Below are 23,953 nucleotides of genomic sequence, written 5' to 3' on the forward strand. Positions count from 1 at the left end.
CTGCTCCTGTAACCTGGACCAGCTGCTCCCCAAAAAGATCTCTCATGTAGACTAAGATGTCAGTGGGAGGTAGTTTCAGTAGTAGTAATAGTTGTCACAGTCTGACTCCGGACCTGCAGGTGGCGATAGAGAGCCCCAGCTGTTTCTCTCCCGTGCGTAAAGCGCGTCGTTGGTCAGGCGCAGCGGCTCTCTCTCCGCGGACCCCTCCCACTAGCAGAAGAGTGACACGCCATTCAATTGCAGCCTGGCCCTTTGCTCGTAGGAAGCAGGAGGGAGCTTTGAGCGTCCTCGCACTCCACGACAACAACAGTATCCGACAGAAAGCGACCACATCTGCGCTGCGCGACGCAATAAAAAAAAAGTTGGGCCGAATCTCGCCGAGATGGGGATCCGAAAGAAGACCACCAAGAACCCGCCGGTGCTGAGCCATGAGTTTGTCATCCAGAACCATGCAGATATTGTTTCCTGTGTTGCTATGGTGTTCCTTCTCGGGCTGATGTTTGAGGTGAGTCCCGTCCACATGTTGAATGGGGTCCTTGTGTTGGGGGTGGGGGGGGATGATGCTCTCGGACAAGGATGCCGAATGCTCCCCATCTGCTCTCCTGGAAACTGACATGGCTGTCTGATCTGTTCTTCACTACTTCCTCTCGTGATCGAAAGTTTGTCTGTGCACGGTGGCCTTCTTCTCTCTCCTCTTCGTGCTTTTTTTTTAAATTTAAAATCCCGCTTGATCGACTCTCCCAGCTGGTGTATCGTCACCTTGTTTCTTTTACGCGAAATGTTTGTCTGCATTAAAGCGACGTGGGGGAAAACCATAGTCCACTTTCCATCTGGCTGCTTCCCCATGTTCAGATCGATATTTCAAATCGTCCGCAGGCCCGCGGGTTCCGACCAGTGAAACACAAAGTTTTTAATGCTCTGCATAATTTATACAAGTATCTCATTATAATGCATTAATGCGACAGTGTGTGGAGCTCTGTGGTCACGTTATTGTGCAACGCTCTCCATTTGGTTACTTTAAGCGTAGATGTGTTACGTGGCAATCATACAACGACCGAGGGAGAGAGAGAGAGAGGGCTGTCATCACACAAACCCCGCTAACTGCTCAACTCAAAGTTGCCTTCAGGGCCCGGCGGCGGTTTGAATGCAAACGCATCGAACCGGTCTCGGTACACACACGTCCGGACCCCCTGTGTGCGCCACGCTGCTCCACTTTCACACACATTTATGGCTCATTTCAGGCGCGTTTCTTCCCCAGTGAAAAGCAGCGCCATTAGCGTCAAGGTGACGTGTATCTCACCCACTTCCTGTTTTGTGTTTTACAAATTAAAACACCCCCAACGGCAGCTTTTGCGACGCTTGTATCGTAATTTAAAAGGCAGCGATGACTAACGCTAACCATTCGAAATTAAGTCTTTTCGTGGCATTTTAACTCGACGGCGAATGCCCCCTCTGTTGTTTTAGCATGCTTCTCCTTCTTCTTTCTTTTTTTGTACACGTCGTCCCTTTGTTGTGAAGGAGGAATCAGCAACTTCCCATTTGCACCTGCGCACACTTCACACGGTTGTGTCGTGTTTGAATGCACATCACACATCATCCTTACAACCCGTTTTACATAAAGAGTCATTATGATCCAAACAGTTAATTTCTTAAGCATGGCTTTCACTTGTTCTGTTGATTTGTATTCCTAAAGAAGGATTTGGTAGAATTCGATCCCGTTTTTCTCCCTGTTGCTCGCTTAAGAGGCAATAGTATAGCAAAGTTTCCATATGGTCTTCTAGTTATGGCATATGTTTGTGTTTTATCAGCCTCAAATATGTGTAATACGTTGCTAAAATAAAACATGCTGTGTTACTTCATATTCATTGCATAAGTCACTCTATTTATTAGTAGTCTTGCTGGGTATCTGTGATGTCTTTAATCTTTTTATAGTATGTATAATTTCATGCAACCTTTCTGGTGGATTTAACAGTCAATTATATTTGGTTTGATCCTTGTTTAAAGGTGCATTATGTAGTTTTGGAGAAGAAACTGGAACTTGGAATTTTCTTATTTATAAGATGACTCTAACTCCGAAATATTTCTTTTTTCCATGACTGAATAAACGAGCTGTTCTCAGATGGAAATACGTTCCCCAGAACACTGTTTGAAGCTAGGTGGCAGGGTCTGCCACATGTAAACAAATTAAAACAGTATGACTTTTTTGTTTTGTTTAAGCATAAAAAATCTGTCTATGAAGATCTTTCTCTTCTGAAAACTACAAAGTGCACCTTTAATTGTATGTGCAGGCTCTCATCATGCATTTGTTGTTTTTTTTGTTTTTTTTTCTACAGGTCACCTCAAAGTTTGCAGTGTTATTCATAACGGTCCAGTACAATGTCACCATATCAACAAATGGTAAGTTGAGCATTAAATGGACAGTGTGGTGTGTGAGAACAGATGATGATGCATACAGAAGGTTTTTGGCTGTGGCGCAGTGTTTCCTTCAAGTTGTCTGGCTGAAAGCCTCTCATTTGGATTCTGGAGCGGTACTTGCGTGGCCTTACACAAACCCATTTGAGAGCGCTCTCTCTTTTTCTTTTTCTTTTTTTCCCCTTTGGAGCTAAATTTAGTCCGCCTGATTTATAAAGTTCTCTTGTGGCAAGGTTGCACTGGGTGAATTTGGGCTAAGGTGTAATACAGGCCTCTCAATTTGAGTCCTGCTCGTTTCAAGGTTAACAATCTCTTTGCTAACTTCAGATAACTGTCGGAGGAATGTTCGACCTCAGAGGTTTTTTGCACTCTGGCTCGCCGGCTGGAGGTTTGCAGGCTGCCAGCTGGATGATTCGCCTCTTATCTGAGGGACCTGACCACTTACCTGCCTCTGTAACTTATTTACAGCATGTATCAAATTAGGTAAATAACATGCAGTACCTGCAGCTCTCTGTAGTGCAGCGGATTCAATCGGGCCACCGTATTTTTGCTTTGTCCGTGCTGACTTATACAAACAGTCGGATTGATTTCTTGATGTGGTAACGTTATGTGGTACGACTCAAGCTATCTCAGACTTTGTTCCTGTTGTATCGTATCGTCTATCTCTTAGCTGCAGGTCCTCTCATTAATCACAGTGCGTCACGCATACCGCGTTGGAGGCTGTATAGATAATTTGCAACTTTAGAAAGACAGAGGAGGGTTTGTGCTGAGGAAGTTGATGATTCTGGCGGTTTCGGAGTGGTGTAATCCTGCACAGTCCGGACTCACTAATCCAAACACCTCCACCTCAGGAATTAGGGATATTAAACTTATGAATCACTTGTCTGAATGTAATTGAAATGGCTTGGTGGTGCATGTTAAGGATGCCGGATCAAAGTACATTTTCATCTTGGTCCTCTGACTGTGTGACCTCTTTTCACGCAACATAAAGGCCCAGATGAGACGGCCGTGAACCACTTCCACCACGGCATCAAGGACCTGGCCACTGTCTTCTTCTACATGCTGGTGGCCATCATCATGCACGCCATCATCCAGGAGTATGTGCTGGATGTAAGTGACCCGCCCACAAGCGTACGGACTCCAATCCCTCGGGGCAGTTCTTGCATTGTTTTTATTGTTGATTGTCATTGCAGAAAATCAACAGGAAGAAGCACTTCTCCAAAACGAAGCACAGCAAGTTCAACGAGTCCGGACAGCTCAGCGCCTTCTACTTGTTCTCCTTCGGCTGGGGGACGAGCATCCTGCTTTCTGTGCGTACAGTAGATAGACTGGTCTTGTTTGCATATGTTTTAATCCCACCAACTGTCCACAAGTTTAATCTAATTGCTTTTGTGTTTGTAGGAAAACTTCCTGTCCAATCCAGTCACCCTGTGGGAGGGTTACCCCCATACACTGATGCCGTAAGTGTGAATGTTGCGTGTGCAGAGTTTGACACTACAAGGATGTTTTCACAGTCATCCACTTAAAGTCTGGTTGGTCTGGTTAAATGACTGCGGGCTTAATCGTGTGTATTTATTCAGTTTATGCGTTTACTCAATACGTTTATGAACCAGAATTTCATATTAGATATTCTATCTCCTGTAATAAATCCGACATCTAGTTATTTAAAGGTGCCACCTGGCGAATTCATGCTGCAAAATGTAGCTCCTGGCTGTTAGCTAGTTGACTCAGTTAGCAACGCAGCTAGCGGTCCAGGGGGTGAGCTTTGGAGCACCACGGCGAGTGTGTGTGTTTACACTGCTCGCACAGGAGCTAACGCATGGATGGGCCAGGGCTAACTGCTTTGCATACTATCTTCAATAAACATCTCCAACATAATACATAGATGCCATGACATGAAAACGGTTACTCCTACACCTTCTGTGGATATATTTTTGTTTTCAACTAAAATTCTTACGTATTGCAACTTTTTAATTTATACACATTGACTCAACATGATTGAAAAACTTGGCTTCAGTGTAAAGGGTCACATTCAGTGCAATGTGATAGATGGATTTCATGATTATTTTCTAAGAGCTTTATGTGTGGATCTGGATTCTAAACGCTTTTGTTTTTGTAACGTCTGTTTTCCTTCAGATTCCAGATGAAATTCTACTTCATTTGTCAGCTGGGCTACTGGTTACACGCTCTCCCAGAACTGTATTTCCAAAAGACAAAGAAGGTGAGTGTGCGCCATTCTTCCCATCTTGTGTGCGCTGGGTCCATCGTTTTGGAATAATAAGGCGTATTGCTGCTTGTGTTCGGACCCCGAGGCTGTATCCTGTTTGACTTCCTTGGTTATGTTGCATTGTTTTCAAAGAATCCCTCTCTTCTTAATTCTACATGCGGAGCCGCGCCGCTGTAAATATTTTGACCTTTTTTTTGGTTTGCCTTTCCTGTTTAGGAGGATATTCCACGCCAGCTTGTGTACATCGCCCTGTACCTGGTCCACATTGCAGGCGCCTACATTCTCAAGTAAGAACCAAACACTTAAAGGGATAGTTCGGGTTTTTTGAAGTGGGGTCATATAAAGTACATATCTATAGTCGATCTGTTTCCTACCGTAATCACCGATCAGCGCAGCCTCAGTTTGGAGAAGTAGAGAGCTGCTCCAGCCCAGAGGCTCAGCTTTGTACTGCAGTGAACGGGGTTCAGCAAAAAAGCGAAATTAACCACCTAAAACAAGACTCACCTAAAAAAATCTATATCAGGTCAAGTGTACGTTGTATAGGTAAAATTCACACCGCTTTACATTGCCGTCAGACCGCGCTTTCTTTTGGCACTACATTTTCTCAACCGCAGAATCCCCGTATCCCTACGCATGAGCGCTAATGCGGAAGGATACGGAGAGTTAAGTTTCGTTTTTATCGAAAGTAAACCTCGTCCAGCCGCCGCTCGCAGATCAGCTGTTGCCAAGTTACGCTAATGCGTAGGGATACGAAGGTTCTGTGGTTGAGAAAATGTAGTGCCAAAAGAAAGCGCGGTCTGACAGTGATGTAAAGTGGTGTGAATTTTACCTATACAACGTACACTTGAACTGATGTAAAATATTTTAGGTGAGTCTTGTTTTAGGTGGTTAATTTAGCTTTTTTGCTGAACCCCGTTCACTGCAGTACAAAGCTGAGCGTCTGGGCTGGAGCGGCTCTCTGCTTCTCCAAACTGAGGCTGCGCTGATCGGTGATTACGGTAGGAAACAGATCGACTATAGATATGTACTTTATATGACCCCACTTCAAAAAACCCGAACTATCCCCTTTAAGAAAGCCTAAAATGACTTGTGTTACTGTGTTGTACCTGTCAGATGTGAGAAGTAGAATCATGTCTCCCTGTGTCTTTCAGTCTGAACCGTCTGGGTCTGGTCCTGCTGGTGTTGCACTACTTTATCGAGCTCCTGTTCCACGTCTCCCGCCTGATCTACTTCAGCAATGAGAACAGGCAAACGGGGTGAGTTTCAATGTGCCGCATTAATGATTTCAGATTTTAAAAGGTGTGCAATAGGAGGTCTTGAATGTGGCGTCATGTTAATCCTCCCTTGTCTTCCAGTTTCACCATATGGGCCGTCTTGTTTGTCCTTGGACGGCTGCTCACCCTGTCCCTGTCTGTCCTGACCGTGGGCTTTGGCCTTGCCACAGCTGAGAATCAAGGCTTTGACTGGTCTGCAGGAAACTTTAATGTCCTCTTTGTTCGGTGAGTGTGTCTGAGGAAGAGAAAACGCAACGACTTGGTCTTCAAATTATAGTATAAAACTTCTAACATTGAAGTGGATTCACTCTGGTCTGAAAATGTGCACGCCTTGTTAAATCAAGCGCTCATCAAGCCACAAAAGATTTCCACTCTGGATTATATCTTTTTATTAGAGTTGCTGATTGTGATGCACACTTCAGTCGTTTGTTCCTTTTTTTTGATATATTTATATTGAGCAATTCGCTGCACAGCTGCTGTGGGGTTTATCTGAACATTTTTAGCCACTTTAATGATCATCTGTCATTTAGAAGAAAGGAACAGGAGCTTATTACCAGACTCACCATGTCGCACTGAGTTTCAACAATCATACAGGAAGGGCTCCTTTTGTAAAAGAGGAAGTGAAATTATTCACCAGCTTCGATAAATTAGTCTGAAATACAACCACAATGAGTCTTGAGGGGGAGAATTCTTCCTCTGTTGCTTTTACTAAGCTGTCAGTCACTTTTGCTGTGTTATTGAAACATAATACAGGATTGTAAGAAATACAGAAAACTATGCTAAAAAAGGGCATCATGAACTGATTTGGATATGAATCTCCGACCTGTGTCTATTTTTATTATTATTTTTGTAATTGCTCTCTTTCCCCCCCCTCTCTATCAGGATAACTGTGCTGGCCGCCATCTGCCTCACTCAGGCCTTCATGATGTGGAAATTTATCAACTTTCAGCTGCGCCGGTGGAGAGAGCATGCCCAAGCTCAGACCTTGAAAAAGAAACAAGTTCCTTCCAAGAGCAAATCGAAGAAAGACAAAGGTGAGCAACGAGCACAAAGCGCTGGAAAAATCACTAACTGTTTAAAAGTCCCATATTGTGGTAATTTTCAGGTCCATATTTTTTGGAGGGGGGTGTCTATTAGTAAATGTTTACATGCTTTACTGTTCAAAATAAATTTTTTCTGTTGCTGTCCACTGCTGCAGGACCTCTATTCAATCATATTCTAATCTGCTCTGATTGTTTAGCTGTCGTAGGCCTGAGCAGGCACAGGCCATGTGTTTCTATAGCAGCCCTACCGTTGTTTTTAAAACCACCTGGGGGGCGTTGATCAGGTCGCACACTGCATAGTTGTGACATCACAACCTTAGAGAAGTCCTGACGGCTCATTTCGTATATGTTTCTACATGAAGTCTGTGCGCATATCTGGGTGAACTGAGCATTTTGATGCTTCTATATTATTTGTATAGATCCTAGAACTGCTTTATTATTAAAAAAACAAGACATGGAAATCTCTACAATATGGGGTCTTAAATTGAAACGAGTCAAACAGGAAGTAAAAAACAGGAAGCCACAAGTTGTGTGAACATGATAATAAATGCACAATGTGCGTGCCCACACATACTTCAAACATGAGTGAAATGTAACTAATCTGAATGTGTCCTCTGCTTTCAGCCAATGGAGTAAACGGAGTCTCCCACGGAGCTGATTCACCAAGAGCAAGAAAAGAGAAGTCATCATAAATACATTCCCATCAGCCCCCTCTATCACCTCCCTCTCAAAGAACCATCCCCACCACCACCACCCCGTGCCTCCATGGCTATATCCAATCAACACGTTTCTCCAGCTCCTCCGCCATGACATCCCACACAGGACTGACCTCCCAGCTGGACATCCAGGGCCAGATTGCAGTTAGCTTTACTTTGTCGCCAGTCGTCCAGCGCGCCTTGATTTCAGAATCATTGCTCGCTGTGCCATTTCCAATGAAAAAAAACCAACAAATTCCGAAATAAACTTTGAAAAAAAAAAAAAGACCTTATTTAAGAAGTGCCTATTGATACGGATTGTTTTGTACAGGGTGTGTAATTTTAAAATATCAGGAATGATGACTTCAGTGTTTAATGTTCCTCCCAAGTCAGGTCATTTCATTTTTTTTTTTTCCTAAATACTGTATATTCCAGCCTGTTTTAATTCCCTTGTCCTTCTTGTATGTGCTCCTCTTCTTTACCACTGACTCCTGTCCCTCTTTTGAGGGTAGTTTTTTTTAAACATTGTATGGAGTTTATGAATTTCCTCATAGTATCTCCTATTTTTTCCATGAGTGGCATTCAAGTGTTTATCTCCAATTCAGGATATGACTGGGTTCACACACCAGACTGTTCAAACTCACAGACAGACATTGATGTGATGTTTCCACAATGTCAACGGCCAAAAAAGAAAAAGTAAAGCGATGTAGCATATGAACGTTTTCAGTATTGATAGGGAAGAGTGTATAGAAGCTTCACGAGGACGACAGGAGACATCACCCTGTAGGACTGTACGTAGATTCACGGTTCAGTATTGTTTAAAACTGCCCCGATGTAGCATCTGGTTATAGAAGTTCAGAGCAGCTTTGTAATCACAGCAGACTAGATTTTCCTCGCCATGAAATTATACTTAGTAGCTCTGCCTAAGAAACGCTGTCGATAAATGTACGGACCTCGTGGTTTGTTTGTTTTTTAGATTTGAGCGATTATCAGAAACTTTAGGAGATGGGAAAGGACGAAATCAGGCAAAACATACCTCGAGTGAGCTTGATTGAATGACTGTCTTGTTTGATTCTTAAGTGGAATGGGTTTACTGTACTTGTTTGGCCTTGCATATTATTGCTTACATAAAAAAATAATAATATTAATGTCCACAAGATTTGTTATAAAAGCACAGACTGGGATTAAGAAAACCATATTTTTGTTTGGCTCTTTTATTGTCTTCTTCCCCCTCCACCCACTGTTGACTGTGCCAAATGAGCCTGATTGACTGTTGATATTATGCTTTTTTTTACTTACATGACATGAATCGACAAAGCTATGGAGCGCAGTCAGCTGTATTGTAAAAAAAAAACAATAAATCACCAAGAAATAAACCCTTTAAGTCATTTAAGGAACACAGCAGGGAGGCACGGTTGTCTCCGGCAACATGTGTGGTTTTCTCGACTTGTCGGGATTATCTGTCCTAAAAAAGAATCAAACGTTTTATTGGAAATGGAGCTCAAAACTATTATTTTGCTGCCATAAAAGTATCCCAGTATCACAAATCTGCCTGAAGGGGTTTTACAGTATGTGCAGCATGCGATGCCCTCCATACTCAGTTCAGAAATGGAGGAGCGACAGAGTTAGCTTTTGACTGTAAGTGAGAAACAAAACCCTGGTTTAACTGAGTTCTTGTTGCCGTGATAAAGAGGAGGTGTTTTTTGGCATGTCAGCTGAGGTCAGTCTGCCCAAAAAATAGAGAGAAGTTACATTTTAGTATCAATGACTGCCCTAGACTGAGATTTCAGAGGTACTGAAGTCACATGCGAAACCTTCTGCACTCCGCCAGGAATCAAAATAAAAGGGGACAAGTGCTGAAACTTCATCGTACAGTCAAACCTAAAACATATTTAGTTTGAAAACACTGAAATGGGCGGGTAAAATCTCAGTCGTTTGTGCGCATATTTAAAAACTATGTTGACAGGTGCTGCTGATTCTCTGGCAGCCACCTTGCCTGGAAGCAGCGCCGTATCCAGAATTTTAGAGGTACAGAAGTCAAGTATCCCCCCCCCTAACCTACCTCTAAACACTCTCAGAATACTCTTTTTTTCTTTTTTAGTTACTTCAGTTATGATATTTAATTAATTTGGTTAATGGTGTGCAAAATTTAAATTGAAACATGGAGGTGTAAAAGGTGTTTGAAGGCCTTCTGCACACTGCCAGTGGGAGAAGTGCAAAAAACGTCTGTTATTTACTCTTTTGGTGGTCTAATGGTTAAAATTAAATATATTGCGTCTGAAAACACTGAAATCAATTGTGTTTTCTCCTTTTTTTGTTTTCTCCAAAGATACAGAGGACAATACCTCAGTGCTGTCATCAGTAGCTGTGGCCCTGATTCGAATGTGGCGCCCTGGCACATATATTAAATAATCCAGGACAAGAATTGCTTTAAATACTGAGCAGATCCTGTCCTCAGGTACACAAACACAACAATATCACTGTCAAACAGGAGCAAGTGCGAGAAACCCCTGAACAAATGGTTGCATGAGTCCACATGGAGTTTGATGTGGCTCTCACCCCTTGCGGACGCTTCCTCTGCCCGCCTCTTGGTGACGCTGTTCCACAAGTTTTTAAACGTGAAGTAAACGCCTGCTGGCTCGTGTGATCCGCGGATGGTTGACCACACAGTAAATCAAGGTAGCTCCAGAAGTAGGACACCCTCATTTGTGACACCTCTGACGCCTGCAGTGGCGGCTTTCTGTTTGTGGTTTAATCGATTTGGCCCATTTGTTTTAAAACAGCAGATGAAATGACAATGACATGAAGATGGTTGGGGGGGAAAAAAAAAAAAGAAGGATCTTGCCCAGATACATTGCACGTCCCTCTCACGACTAGTAGGTGCTGCCATTAAAAACATGAACAGATATCTGAATGGAGGGAGACACAAACAACCTTCCTCTCACCACACTTATACATTTGTGGCACTTTTATGGGTTGATATAAATCTTTATGACCTTACATGTGCACATATCTCGTAGTGTTCTTAAAGGTGAAGCTGTGTTGCTTTTACATTTAAAACACTTTTTCCCCCCTCAGTATTGAGAGCTGAGTTGGGTCAGGAGGGGGGTCGTGCAGTAGTTTGCTCACCACGGGTCATAACATACGTTTAAACATAACTGACAGTCGTGACGCGGTGGTGTTTCAACTAACTGGTAACGGTTGTCGCGTTAAATGTGAGTAAAAAAATAATGTTATTCGATCTCGTGGCAAGTGCCGTGTCATCCTGACGGGTAAATCTCCGTGGTGCTGCTCGCGGACCCCGGCGGTAAGTGAGTTGATACTGCCGGAGCCCCGTGATGTGGTTTGGTGTGGGGGAGGATAGCAGCTACCAGCCAGATAAACACTCAGCATTGGTTTGCACAGCAGGAGTAACATGGCGGCACAGTTAGCCAGCAGAAATGTTGTTTCACTACCACGAAGGTCAGAGCCGCGTCTGATAAACGGAATTTAACAGCGAGGACACGGAAGAAAGTATTCAATCGTAAGTAACCACGCGTGTCGGTGCTCCTTGTCGTGACGGGACGCGGTGTTTTCGTTGTGAAATCCGCGATCCAATGCGAGGTCCTCAATCTCGGTTGTGTGTCTGTCTGGCACAGGCTTTCGCTTCGGCGTTAGCTTATTAGCAAGCCGTTAGCTTGTTGGCTAAGCCCCGCTGCCTGTGTCAGTAGTGTTTTCTGCAGCAAACTCAATTAGACGGCTGAGACAGCGGGCTTGCAAAGCGAGTTATTGCAATATTTGTCAGCCTTGTTTTTTCATTAAGTGGCGGTGTGGCGACATGTACGTTTGGCGTGGGGTACGCCATAGCGTGCACAATACTTTCATATGTCATTGTTTTTTGTGCTGAGTGAGCTGGTGACCGTGCACACAACACCGGACTAAGTTCGCCAGTTCCAGCAGGAACGTAGTTAGCATGCTAGCTGCGGGGCTAGTCTGGCTTTAACGTCGTTGTCAGAATATACGAGTGAGTCAGGACACTTCTCACCAGCATGTGTTTGAGCGGGCAGTAAACCTTGTTTGTTGTGGTGTTAGCCATGGCTCCGCAATACTCGCTACGTTAGGTAAGTTGACAAAATGTGTGTATTTGTTCAGGGTGCTGTGACCACTCTCTTTTTTTTTTTTTTTTTTTTTTTTTGCTGAACTAATGTTTCTCTTGTGTTTGCCTGGAGTTCCTATGCATTGTCGAGGTGCTCCACTCATATGCTAGCTAGCAGACGAGCTATGATGTGAGCACCTAACTGAAGCAGTAGATTTACATGTTTAAAAAAACAACAAAAAAACATATATATATTCAGAAAGTTGACTCAGCTCCACACCAAGAGTTCAGACTGTGGCTCCAAGATTGGAAAAGGAAAAGGCCAGCACGGTGTTTTTAGCAGTTTGTTGTGGCATCGCTTTTTCAAAACATCACATTTAAAAACACAATCACTAGCGCTTCACGTTAGCTTCATTGCGGGCATCTAAATAGAGGCACAACTTTCAAATCGATCACGTCAAGATTGCTCCCTGATAATGCAGGCTTAAGGCACCCATGCAATATGTGGGGGGATGCTGCTTGTGTGTTGCTCTGTTGTGCCTGTGTGGAGGAGCACACTGCACTCCTTTTAAGGGCTCTCCTGCTTGACTGATTCGGGACTATACAGGCAGACAGCTTGTGCCATTTCGATGACTGTCAACGCTGCTCTCGGTAATGCTGGAGGAACGCATCCCGTGGAACCAGTTGAGCAGCTTCTGTTGCATCACTCTGCCCACCTGATGGTGCTCTGTACGCGGGTCACATCACTGATAGCAGATGTGACGTGACTTGTTGTCCAGCTGCAACTCCAGGGGCTTCTGTGCAGATGTGATGGATCTCAGGTCAGATCTGCCGGTAGTCGTATGTGCAAAGTGAGCCCTCCAAGAGGTTGCATGTTTGAAGTGTTGTCTTTTAACCATTTTAAAAACAAATCTCATCCTGCCCGCTTGAGTCACATCATATCTCGAAGGCACGGTGCCTGAAGTTATTGACTTTTTGATTTGCAATGAAACAAATCTCTGAGTATTTATTTTTGTGTATGGTGTCTGATCAGTTTGTCCTTGAAAGGCAGGACAAGCAGTAAATTATCCTCCTCCACTGACATGATTTTAACTTACAGGGTGTGTTAGGTGAGGACATGGAACATGCATGTGACAGGAAAATTCAGGCGGTCTTGTACAGATGTGCTGCATTTCAGCAGTACGTTGTATCGCTTGTTTGCATCGTTTTAAGGTCAAGGCATGCACGTCTGTATAAGCATTAACACAACATTGGCTTTAGGCTCATGTAATTTCAACTTCACAGTGCCAAAGCATGACAATGTTGGAATGATGACAGTCCAGGAATTCATGCAAGCATGTATGCTACTATGTGGATGTTTACACAAGGATAACTGACTGGAGGTTTTCTCACACTGCCTTGGCACAGTATGCATAATGGGTGTTACCTAGAAGACTGCCTGAACACACTGCGAACTACAGCTATAGCGACAGGTGTGTGACAGTAATGCCCAGCTTGTCACACGATTGGAGAAAGAATCTCTACATCCATCCCTCGCCGTCTTGCCTTCCCTCGGTCTAGGCTCCAGTAAGCTCTATAATTTCCTTCACAAAAACCCATCAATCTGTGTTTCTCTTTGGCTTTTTTTGGCTGCCTGTCCCCTGTTCAATGCGTGTTCCTAATTGGAGTCAAATCTCTCTCCTGCAATCACAGGACTTTTGCCCTGTGATCAGTTGCTTTGTTGCGTCACCACCTAAGTGATATAGTAATCGTTTGACCCTTGGTCTTTAGCAAATGCTGCCAGTACCTGGATCATTCTCTGTCACTATTGGTCTAATATAAACCTCCAGTAATGAGTTATTTGTACAGCAGCTGTACTGACTATAACTTAAAATCAAATTACATATTTGTATTGGAGGCCATAAATATGCTTTGTAATTTGAACAGATTTGTCATGTGTTACGCGATATCTTCAAAAACAAACACATTTCATTTTAAGATATTAATAGGCTAGACTAACTACACTGTAAAAACATTTTCAACATTTGCCAATTATCCACATAAAATGGGTTAAATCAATAAAAAGAACTCACAAATGTAATAGTTTTATTTGTCCTGAACTCTATAATTGAGCCTTCTGAAAACGTATAATAATTGCTGAGGTTGTCTGTGAACTGGCACCTCTGAATTTAATTTGATTTCATACATTTCCTTTTAATTTCTGTTGGGGGGGGAGGCTGTTGTGAGTAAAATACTTGAGATCAATATGGATTGATTGAATTTTTAGGCCCAAATCTGGAGTTTCATCTAGCTGTGTCCGTGGTTTCTGTGGGAAATTCATATGTTAAGGTCCTTAAGTGAAATGCTGATTTTGCGTATCCCAGTTGAATGCACAGCATAGCACACACATGTTGGGGTGAAAACCTAAATCACATCAGGTCCCCATGTAGATGTAGCCAGTATTAAGGGGCATTGAGCATATCTTAGTAATTGAATTTATTTCAGACTTGTAACCAAGTCATAGATGAACTTAGAGTACATCTTCAAAATTCACCTCTAAACTTTTAAACTTGATTTAAATCTTGAATGATTAGTCAGTTAATCAAATATTCTATCAGTAGAAAATTAATTGGCAAAAACTTTGATGGGTGATTAATCATAAATCTGAAACTTTTCTGGTTGCAGCTTCCAGTTTTTAATATTTGTCCATTTCCCGTTAGAGAGAATGTCTTTGCGGCTTGCACTGTTGACCAAAACAAGCAATTTGAATATGTCAACAATGTTGTTAATAATGAAAATAATAATTAGTTGTGCCCCCAAAGTTGTTAATGCGCTACTTTATTTGACTATTCAAAACAAAATACTAATTAACAATTCAAATCTCCCTCTGAGAAGTGCCGGTTGGAGAAATCTTGCCGTATTATGTCAGAGCTTATGATGATGAATGTGTGGTATCTATGCAATCTAAGCAACACTGTTTAAAGTAGGACATTAGACCCCTTTTAAAATTGTCACATTTTACTACTTGACTACACTGTTCCTCATTTCCACACACTTCTCTTTGCTAACAACATTACGTTGACTCATTTGACCCAGGCTGGAAAATGACATCCCTGTCTCAGCCGCTTAGTACAGACAGCTTCTGAACAACACCATACCCCTCCGTCTCACACAGGCTCTTTAATGTGTACTCTTGGCCAGACTCTTTTTTTAAAAGCATTGTCAAATGACAGCTTCCAGAAGTGAGGCTGGCAGGAATTTGCTGGACATTACTGCCCTTTCTCAAATCGTCATGTTTTCATTCAAAGGCCTGATGCCAGGAGAAACTAGAGGGACTTCTCTGACCACACCAGTGTCAAAATCACTTGAATAACGAGGTTTACATTTGGAAGAAAAAAAAGATAAATGATTTAGACCAAACTGGAAGATTGACTTGGCTGCGCGATAAGACAAGACAAACAAACACAGGAGAAACCATGCGGCTTTCAGTCAAGTTTAGATCTAACAGACTGGACCACATTGTGTTATCTGTCCATCACATGCTGCATAAGGTCCACAGAGTATTCTTGACATGATGCACCGCTCCCCCCCGGTATCTGTTTGCCTTGTCTCACTGGGCATCTCACCCTGCTGTCTCTGCGTTTGTGTTGTCATGGAAACAGCAGTGTGACAGGTCCTGGGTGGGCGTGAGGGATGAGCAGTGGGGAAATGGCCAGGTTTTTACAGTGGAGGGAGGAGGGTGGCGGGATGTTATGGGGTGGGTGACTAAAGCGAGGCAGAAATGGTTGATGGAAAGCTGAGAGGGCTTTGACATGGAAGAGGAGGAGCGGGAGTATTTACTCTCTCTCTGCTTCCAGGCATGTTGTTATTGTGTTGTTAAGCTGACCTCAAATCAGCCGAGCCATCTATCTGTGCTGAGAGTAGGTCCTGTCTTGTTAACAACAGGGCTGTACAGCAACATTTTGGACAAGCTCTATGTTTGCAAACAAATGCACTGTTAAGAGGGTTTTTATTCCGTCTTGCAAGTTTGTAAAAAATGTAATTTTAACAGTTATGTTTTCAAGGTTCATTCTGCAACACAGGGTTGTGCAATGAAAGCAAGACGTAGTCCCTTTAGGCTGCACAAGATGGAGTGTTGAGGATGAATTAAGGAGAATCGCAGCCCGAGGAAAGGAGCTGCTCTATAGTGTGGTCGTACGGCAGCGGATAGTTCTGTATCTTGTGCCAGACGCCAGCAGGATGAACAGACTGGCTGTGGTGGTTTTTGTCCTTCAGTGGCCTTTGGGCTCTGTGCAGAAACCTCATCTCAACGACAACACTGACTCTAAGTAGATGGGCACAAATGATGATTTGGGCAGTTTTACGGTTTTCAAAGTTATGAATTTGAAAAAAATAAAATGAAAAAAATACTTAACTTTCAACAGAATCTGTTATTTTATCTGCATGATCACTCATGTAAACAAAATGGATTTTAATGTAGGAAATTAAAGAATCTTGTCATATTTGTTTTTTCTCCTGGATTTGAAATTGGGGAGCATGAAATAATCCTGATCAAAACATACTATTAATGTAAATACGAACAAAGTGAAAATATAAAGTCGAAGCTGTGGGTTTGAATTAATTCTGTAAACTTTTATAGTAACAATTTAGATGTGATAAAGGCTTCAAGAGCGGTTTTCTTTCTTTTTGTTACCCTGAAAAGTGCTTGAATTTTATTCTTTCAAAAGCTGTACCAACTCTTTGTTGACATATCCTTGACTTCTCTGCAATAATTTTTTCATGTAATTCCCTGCGGCAGTCAGTTCATGTTAGAATGATACGGCCAGTTATTTAAATCTGTAATGTTTTTAAATCTGAGATTTGTAACTTCACACCGCAGGCTGCTTCATGCTCTTACTCCCATGGAGACACCACCGGGGGCTCCAAGGATCTTGATGCTTGCAGGCAATCCAATGATTTCGACAGTCGTCCACACTCCTCCACTTATGTAGGTCAGCTACTGCAAAGTGCATATTGATCTCTCAAGCTAAATGATATTGTGGTGTCTACTGCTCATCGCTGAGAAGGTGCCCTCAGCCGCTTTAGCTTGAACAGAGGAGGCAACAGAGGTCACATGACTATGTGACAATGCTTCTGCAGCTGTTTTTCCCCTTTGTTGTTGTGAGGCTGGTATTGCTTACCTGTACAATATAGTAGATCTAATAACTGATACTGCTTTGATTATATTGTAAGTACCCTAAAGGAGCTGGGCTTCCTTTGCTTTTTTCACGGTCATAACTGGTCTGATAGTGGTGATAAAATATGCTATTTATAAAGCACTTATTTAAACATGGAGCCTTTAAAGTTCTTTATGGAAAGGCATAAAAACAGCCCCTCGAGGAAGGGAGATCATAAAGGTTTTCTTTAAATGAATGCACGACAGGATCTTCTTGTACATAAAGGTTAGGCAGTGTGCTTTGAAGTCTCAATCTGTGTGAGTGTATTGCACTCTCCTCCGCCACAATGTGTTTGTGGCACTGGGTGCTAGCATGTGGTTGGCACCTTTCCCACTGCCCAGGGTGGAATCCTTGGCACCGAGGGAGGGAGAGAGAACTCGAATTGAGCAAGCTGCCTGCTGGAGTCGGGTGGGTGGTCCAAAAATATGCAGCGTGAATCGGGCCCAAGAAAACCTATTATACATTGTGGAGCAGAGGGAAACGGCGCTCGTTCACCACCATCATAGGCCGGGCTAAGGTAGCATAGAATGACATGTGCAGAGCACCAGCATTTCTCACTTGCTCGTCATAAAGCCAGAGGAATGCGGGGATTCAGTTTCAGGCTTTTCATTTCTGTCTTCTGTGAGGGTCAAACTCTGACCGGCATGATTTCTCTTTCCCCCTCTCTCTCTCATTCTCTCTCCCTGTGTCTCTGGCTCTCTGCTGACTCAGCAGTGTTCCTTCAGTGACCTATAATATGGTTTTGCTTGCTTTAACTTTACAGTTTTCAGCCGGGTAGGGAATCTCCTTAGCTGACCTGTGGTTTCCACCTATACTGTATAGTTCAGGTATGCTGTAGGTTGTTATGACTAAATTAAGCACAGGACCATGAGCTGAAGTACTTGTTTTCCTTTTATTAATCGCTAGGAAAATTAAATGTTGCACAGGTTCACAAGCATCGTATCACGCCCCGTTAACTCCCACAGTGAAGCACAAATGGTGAGTGAAACGACCAATATGAGTAGGTGTGTGAACCAGCTATTCCTTAGGTGTTGTACAGTGACATAGAACAGAGTGTACTAATTATTTCCACAAATATGAGATGTAATCAGACAAGTATCAGTTTTCATATGATCAACTTGTACATATTCAGAACTATAAAAGATAAAATGTATCGGTGGTGATTGGGGATCAATGCGAGACTGAGAATTGGAGTGGAGATTAAAAAAAATGTCAAAATGCTCTCACAGCATACAATTATGAAATGCCTACTGCACATGCTGAGCACCCAAAGAGAGATGTAAAGAAAAGTCATAAAGATACAATGAATGTATCTACAATTCAATTGCAGATACAGTAATTATTCTAGATTAAACTTTAAGATGCTTGCACAAGGGCTCTCAGTTGGTCAATTTGTAGAGTGCACATCCCATGTATAGAGGCTGTGTCCTCGCTGCACGGCCCAGGTTTTGAGTCCGACCTGCGGTCCTTTGCTGCATGTCATCCCCCCCCCTTCTTGTTCTGTTTTCTGACATCTCTCAAGCTGTCCTATCAAAATAAAGTCACGAAAGCCCAAAAAATGTGCTTGCACAACCCAAACATTAAGTTTCAGGTTTATATTTCAACCAAGAAAAAGAGAAATGTTCTACACCTGCTGCATCATTTGTAATGAAGGAAGATGTCGCCTGTATGTATCAGTCTGGCTTTTTTGTTTGTTTTTGGAGACAATTTCACAGGGTGGAAACAAAACAAGACATTACCTGCTAGTAAGATAGTGGTATTACTTAAGTTAATTAGTTTTTATGGGACATTTTTAATTATTAGATTAAATAGGTTTTATCTTTTTAATGTGGGGCTGAGGGGAAAGAAAGCATATTTCCAACTTCCCCCAGTATAGTGAATGAACATGCACTACATATGTTTTAGTAATTGAGGTGCTTTGAGGACACCACTGTCGCTGAAAATGACAGCTTTTTATTGATCAAATGCTTAATAATGGTACGATGGCAATTCCAGATGTTTGTTTTAAGGATTATTTTGTGTATTAATGCTATCAAAACAAACAGTTATTAAATTTGAATTCATATATTCAAGCACTGAAATTCAGCATGATTTAATTACATTCCATCCTTAATGGAGTGTGTCAGCGCACATGTATTTGTTTTCCGTGTTAAAGTGCTACCATTCATACCTTTTTACTCCAGAGGTTTTTCGGTTTTTGGCACTTGGAGATGTGGACGCCCTCCCATCTCATCTGGCAGTGGGGAGCAAAACAAAAGCACTCATTGGATAGGAGATTACACAGGAGAGGCAGAGCCGTGATGCTATACTGATGTTCCTGCTACAGCAGCTGACAAACAATATCTTTGTTTTAAAAAGTCTGCGTAGGGTTGAAGTTCTTTGTCTCTTTCTTTGTTTGGGAAGTGCTTGGGACACTTTTAGTCACTGTAGCACACACTGAGCCTGTGTAAGAGTCATACTAGTTTTGACTGAGAAATTGTATTTTCATTGTTGGCTGGATATGGACACGTGTGGAAAATAATATTGCAAAAGCACCTTGTAAACTAAGAAACATTGGCCATTCCAGTATAGATTGAATCTATGATTACTTTGTACAAAAATATTGTAGAGTTGATAACAATTTGAAAGAACAAAGTATGTTATGGCTTTGTGTTTAACATTGGAAATTTAGAAATAAATGCTAATTCTATCGCTATTTGCTAATATCCACACTCTAACATTTATTTATTTCAGTTTTGAACAGTGTTGTCTCACATTGCAGATTTTCCCTATGTCGTGCAGGCCTATAACACCCACAGTTAACTTAAATTGGATATCTTTCCATGCACTGTGTTGTGGTAGCTATGCCATCATGTAATACAGGCACATGGCTAGTAAGATGCCACCACTGTGTCTGAAATGACGACCAGAGGGTTTCATCAGTGGTCATTGGATACTGATTGGAAGTGGAGAAACTTAATTATTTGTATAATTCCTTGTTGGTAATTATTAAAGTAGGTCTTATTAGCAAGGTTAGGAGTTGTCAAACGCTACATCTGTTTTCTAAATGTTATACTGGAGACATCTCAACAGATTTACTTCAAACAGGGGTGTTGCTATAATCACTTATTTCATAGCAAACTTTTAGCTCCTCTTAGTGACTCTTCTCAGTGACTTGCTTTGCTAAATAGCTAAATAAAGGTTAAATAACCATAGTCGTTGGTCTACCTGACCTGGCTGTCACCTAGTATTTCAGCAGGGGACTATGAACAGAGAGAAGGACGGACAGACAGAGAGAGAGAGAGAGAGAGAGAGAACGCTGCTTCACTTTGCTCTTTGCTCTGTCTGGTCCAATTACATGTTCCACGGTCAGAGCAGCAGCACTCTTAATCAGGTAATGCTTAGGTTTAAAGGCATCCTCCTAAACATGCTCCACAGATTATTACCCTGCTCATATGTTGGTTCACTGGAGCAGACGAGCAACATGAACCTCCTCCACATGGTTCAAATCCAAATGTGTACTTCTTTTTGTTTAGTTGGGTTTTTTAGTTTCTTCAGATGCTGTATGTGCATTCGCTGTGAGTCTGAGCATTGGCCTGTCACACTGTCTCAAGTCTTTGGCTGATAAAGTGACATAGTTGTGTCAGCTGATCTCCTCTTCCCCTCCCCTCTGCGCTAACAAGGCACCTCCTTATCCTGAGTCTGCTTCCACTGTACCGCCTCAGGCCTCCACGGGAACTAATTCCTTACAAAGTGTGACAGGCAATCAAAGATGGTGGACACACACACACACACGTACATACACAGGCACGATAGATATACAGTTGACATGCAGAGCAGTCATGAGACGTGCTCCAAATCATCTTAAAAGCATGATACAATCAGCTGTGCACACAAATTGTTCTTTCTGCCCACACCCGTTTTTCACAGGGAAATTCTGCATTTCCAGGGCTGTTTCAGCCACACACACGTTTACTTTCTCCTGTCTTTATGACTCACCTTTTTACAGCACGTCTTATCAGTCTCATTATGTTACTTACACATTTGTTGACTGTCCCTGAGGTCACACGCTGAAGAAGCTGGCTGTTGCTATTTGAGCGACAGATGTAAGGGCACCTGGCACGTTGGTGCATCTGCTTGAGTGAAGCCCATTGAAACCTGCAGGCTCAGTGCCAGATTTTATTAAATAAGAGGTTTATTTGAGGATCTTTGATGTCAACAAGACTGCAGGATTTACAGTCAAATTAGTATAAATAAGAGCCTGACCAATATATTAGTCGGCCTGTCACAGATTTATCTGTATTGGCATGTGTTTTGTCAGATATGCGCCCATATGAAAACTTGTTTCTATAGATTGTAATCAGCCAATAAATATCAATATTAGAATTTTCTTACTCTGTAATATCGTTATAAGCATCTTTTACACTGTTCTCCTTGCACTTTAATAGTGAATGGTGATTGTGTTTGAATCATTTTGGGATTGAAAACTGTTTATTACAGCTGACTTTTTACCACTACTACGCTGTGGCTGTAGCTCAGGAGGTAGAATCAGAATCAGAAATCCTTTAATGTCCTGCAGACGGGGAAATTTGTTTGTCACAGCAGCGACAGAATATGACTAAACAGAAACATATTACAAGAACAGAAACAATAGCAAAAATAAGCAACAAAATTAAAAAGGGAAGAGATAACATATACATATTTACATGATATAGTGCAAAATTAACAGCAGTTTTTTTGTTTGTTTTTTTTAAACATAGATTTTAAATACAGATAATAAATATGGAATAAATATGGGTGTTAAGGAAATTGACCAGATAGTGCAAAAACAGAAGTGACCTTTGTGCAGACATACTGCACAGTGCAGAGTACAGGGTGAGGTCAATAGGCTATTGGGAGCAGTGCTGGTTGTACAGTCTGACAGCAGCAGGAAGGAATGACCTGCGATACCTCTCCTTCACACACTTAGGGTGTATCACTCTGTTGCTGAAGGAGCTGCCCAGTGCTGTGAGAGTGACCTGCAGGGGGTGGGACTCCTGAATCAGCAACGTTGACAGCTTGTCCATCATCCTGCTCTCTCCCACCACCTGCACTGAGTCAAGAGGGCATCCCAGGATGGAGCTGGCCTTCTTGATAAGTTTATCAAGTCTCCTCCTGTCTGCTGCTGAGATGCTGCTGCTCCAGTAGACTACTCCATAGAAAATGGCTGATGCCACCACAGAGTCATAGAAAGAGGTCAGGAGTGCCCCCAGCACTCCAAAGGACCTGAGCTTCCTCAGCAGATAGAGTCTGCTCTGACCTTTCTTGTATGTCGCTGCAGTGTGATCAGTCCAGTCCAGTTTATTATTCAGGTGAACTCCCAGATACATGTAAGATGTCACCATCTCAATGTACGTTCCCAGGATGTTCACCTGTGTGCAGGGTTGTTTGTGCCTGCGGAAATCCACCACCAGCTCTTTGGTCTTCCCGGCGTTGAGCTGGAGGTGGTTCCGCTGGCACCAGTCCACAAAGTTCTGAATAAGTTCTCTGTAGGCTCTGTCGTCCCCGTCCCTGATGAGGGTGACGATAGCAGAGTCGTCAGAGAACTTCTGTCGATGGCAGTGAGGGTATTGGTGGTAGAAGTCTGCGGTGTACAGGGTGAAAAGGAAAGGGGCCAGGACCGTTCCCTGTGGGGCCCCTGTACTGCAGATTAATGTGTCCGACACGTAGTCCCGAGTCCTCACATACTGTGGCCGGTTAGTGAGGTGATCCAGGATCCAGGATGTGAGGTGTTGGTTCACCCCTGCGAGCTCCAGCTTGTCCCCCAGGAGTGCAGGCTGTATAGTGTTGAAAGCACTGGAGAAATCAAAGAACATGACCCTTACAGTGCTTCCAGGCTTCTCCAGGTGAGACAGTGATCTGTCCAGGAGGAAGATGATGGCGTCGTCCACTCCGATGCCGGGTTGATATGCAAACTGGAGAGGGTCCATAAAAGGACCCACCAGAGGGCGGAGATGGACGAGAACCAGCCGCTCTAATGTCTTCATCAGGTGTGAAGTGAGAGCAACTGGTCTGTAGCTGTTAAAGTCTTTTGGGTGAGGGATCTTTGGTACAGGTACCACGCAGGAGGTTTTCCACAGCAGTAGCACTTTTCCCAGCTTCAGGCTCATGTTGAAGTGGGTTACCCACTCATGTAGAGTGGGTCTTCCAATATCCATAAGGTCGCCAGTTTGATTCATGTCTCTGGCTGCATGTTTAAGTGTCCTTGGGTAATACACTGAATCCCAAATTGCCCCCAATGGCTGTTCCATGAGTTGTTGAGTGTATGAGTGAATGGCTGAGCATAGAAATATTGTGGGGCGCCTTAGATAGGAGGCGTTGAATTGCTCCTGATGAGCAGGATGGTATCTTCTGTGTAGAACCTCTGACATCACAGACATGTACAAATGTGTGAGCGAATGGGTTAATGTGGCAAGTGTTGTGGAGTGCATGTGCTGTTGGTTTAAGGATGGAAATCACCATGCTCTGGTTACTTTCACCATTTTTTATATACTGTTGAGCTGAATAATAGATTATAGAATAGATTTTGTCTTTTTTAATGCATCCTACCTGAACCCTAAATGGGATATTTTTTGCGAGACAGGTTTGTGGGGGAAAATTCTTGCGCTCAGAAATCCAATATTGTATTTGTTGACTGTTTGTGAATCAGAAAAGCAATGATGATGCTTTCACTTTTCAGGCCTCAAGTGAAGTTTTTATGCAATTTTCAGATGAAAATTATTGACTTAAGCAATACGTTGTGCTCTTGTTCGCTGTCAGTAAAACAGTTTTGTGAAAACATTTTTCACAAACCAGCTCTTCTATATCTTTCAAGGTCTTCCTTACCATCGGTGCCTTTTTCCGCTGTGATTCGCCTTACAGCTCTACAGTCGAACATCAAACCCAGTATGACCACATTCCTGTAGTGTTTGCGATTGAGCTATAAAGTGCCTTGTTCTGGGGCATCCCAACACGTAGACAAGGCAGCGAAGTTTAAGATTTTCCTATTTGCCCAAGTCTCATGGCCAGTCCATG

General features: G+C 42.7%; 2 protein-coding genes across 11 annotated transcripts in view; both read left to right on the top strand.

Annotated features, from left to right (window-relative positions):
- The first annotated feature begins 185 nt into the window (after positions 1 to 185).
- Positions 186 to 8,847, top strand: tram1 (translocation associated membrane protein 1). The gene is made up of 11 exons (XM_030398900.1): positions 186 to 505; positions 2,334 to 2,397; positions 3,404 to 3,522; positions 3,606 to 3,722; positions 3,814 to 3,872; positions 4,549 to 4,633; positions 4,856 to 4,926; positions 5,791 to 5,895; positions 5,995 to 6,138; positions 6,796 to 6,947; positions 7,581 to 8,847. Exons 1-11 carry the CDS (start codon positions 383 to 385, stop codon positions 7,646 to 7,648), a joined length of 1,107 nt encoding a protein of 368 aa, XP_030254760.1. The 5' UTR covers positions 186 to 382; the 3' UTR covers positions 7,649 to 8,847.
- Positions 8,848 to 10,802: 1,955 nt separating this feature from the next.
- ncoa2 (nuclear receptor coactivator 2) overlaps positions 10,803 to 23,953 on the top strand; it is a 66,517-nt gene continuing 53,366 nt past the window's right edge. For 4 of the 10 annotated variants that reach the window (XM_030398420.1, XM_030398431.1, XM_030398422.1 and 1 more), the window contains exon 1: positions 10,966 to 11,174. The gene's annotated coding sequence lies outside the window, so the exon portion shown is untranslated. The other 6 variants (XM_030398426.1, XM_030398423.1, XM_030398424.1 and 3 more) reach the window with 6 other exon arrangements.

The sequence above is a fragment of the Sparus aurata genome, chromosome 19, assembly GCF_900880675.1.
Source record: "Sparus aurata chromosome 19, fSpaAur1.1, whole genome shotgun sequence".
NCBI classification, from domain to species: Eukaryota; Metazoa; Chordata; class Actinopteri; order Spariformes; family Sparidae; genus Sparus; species Sparus aurata.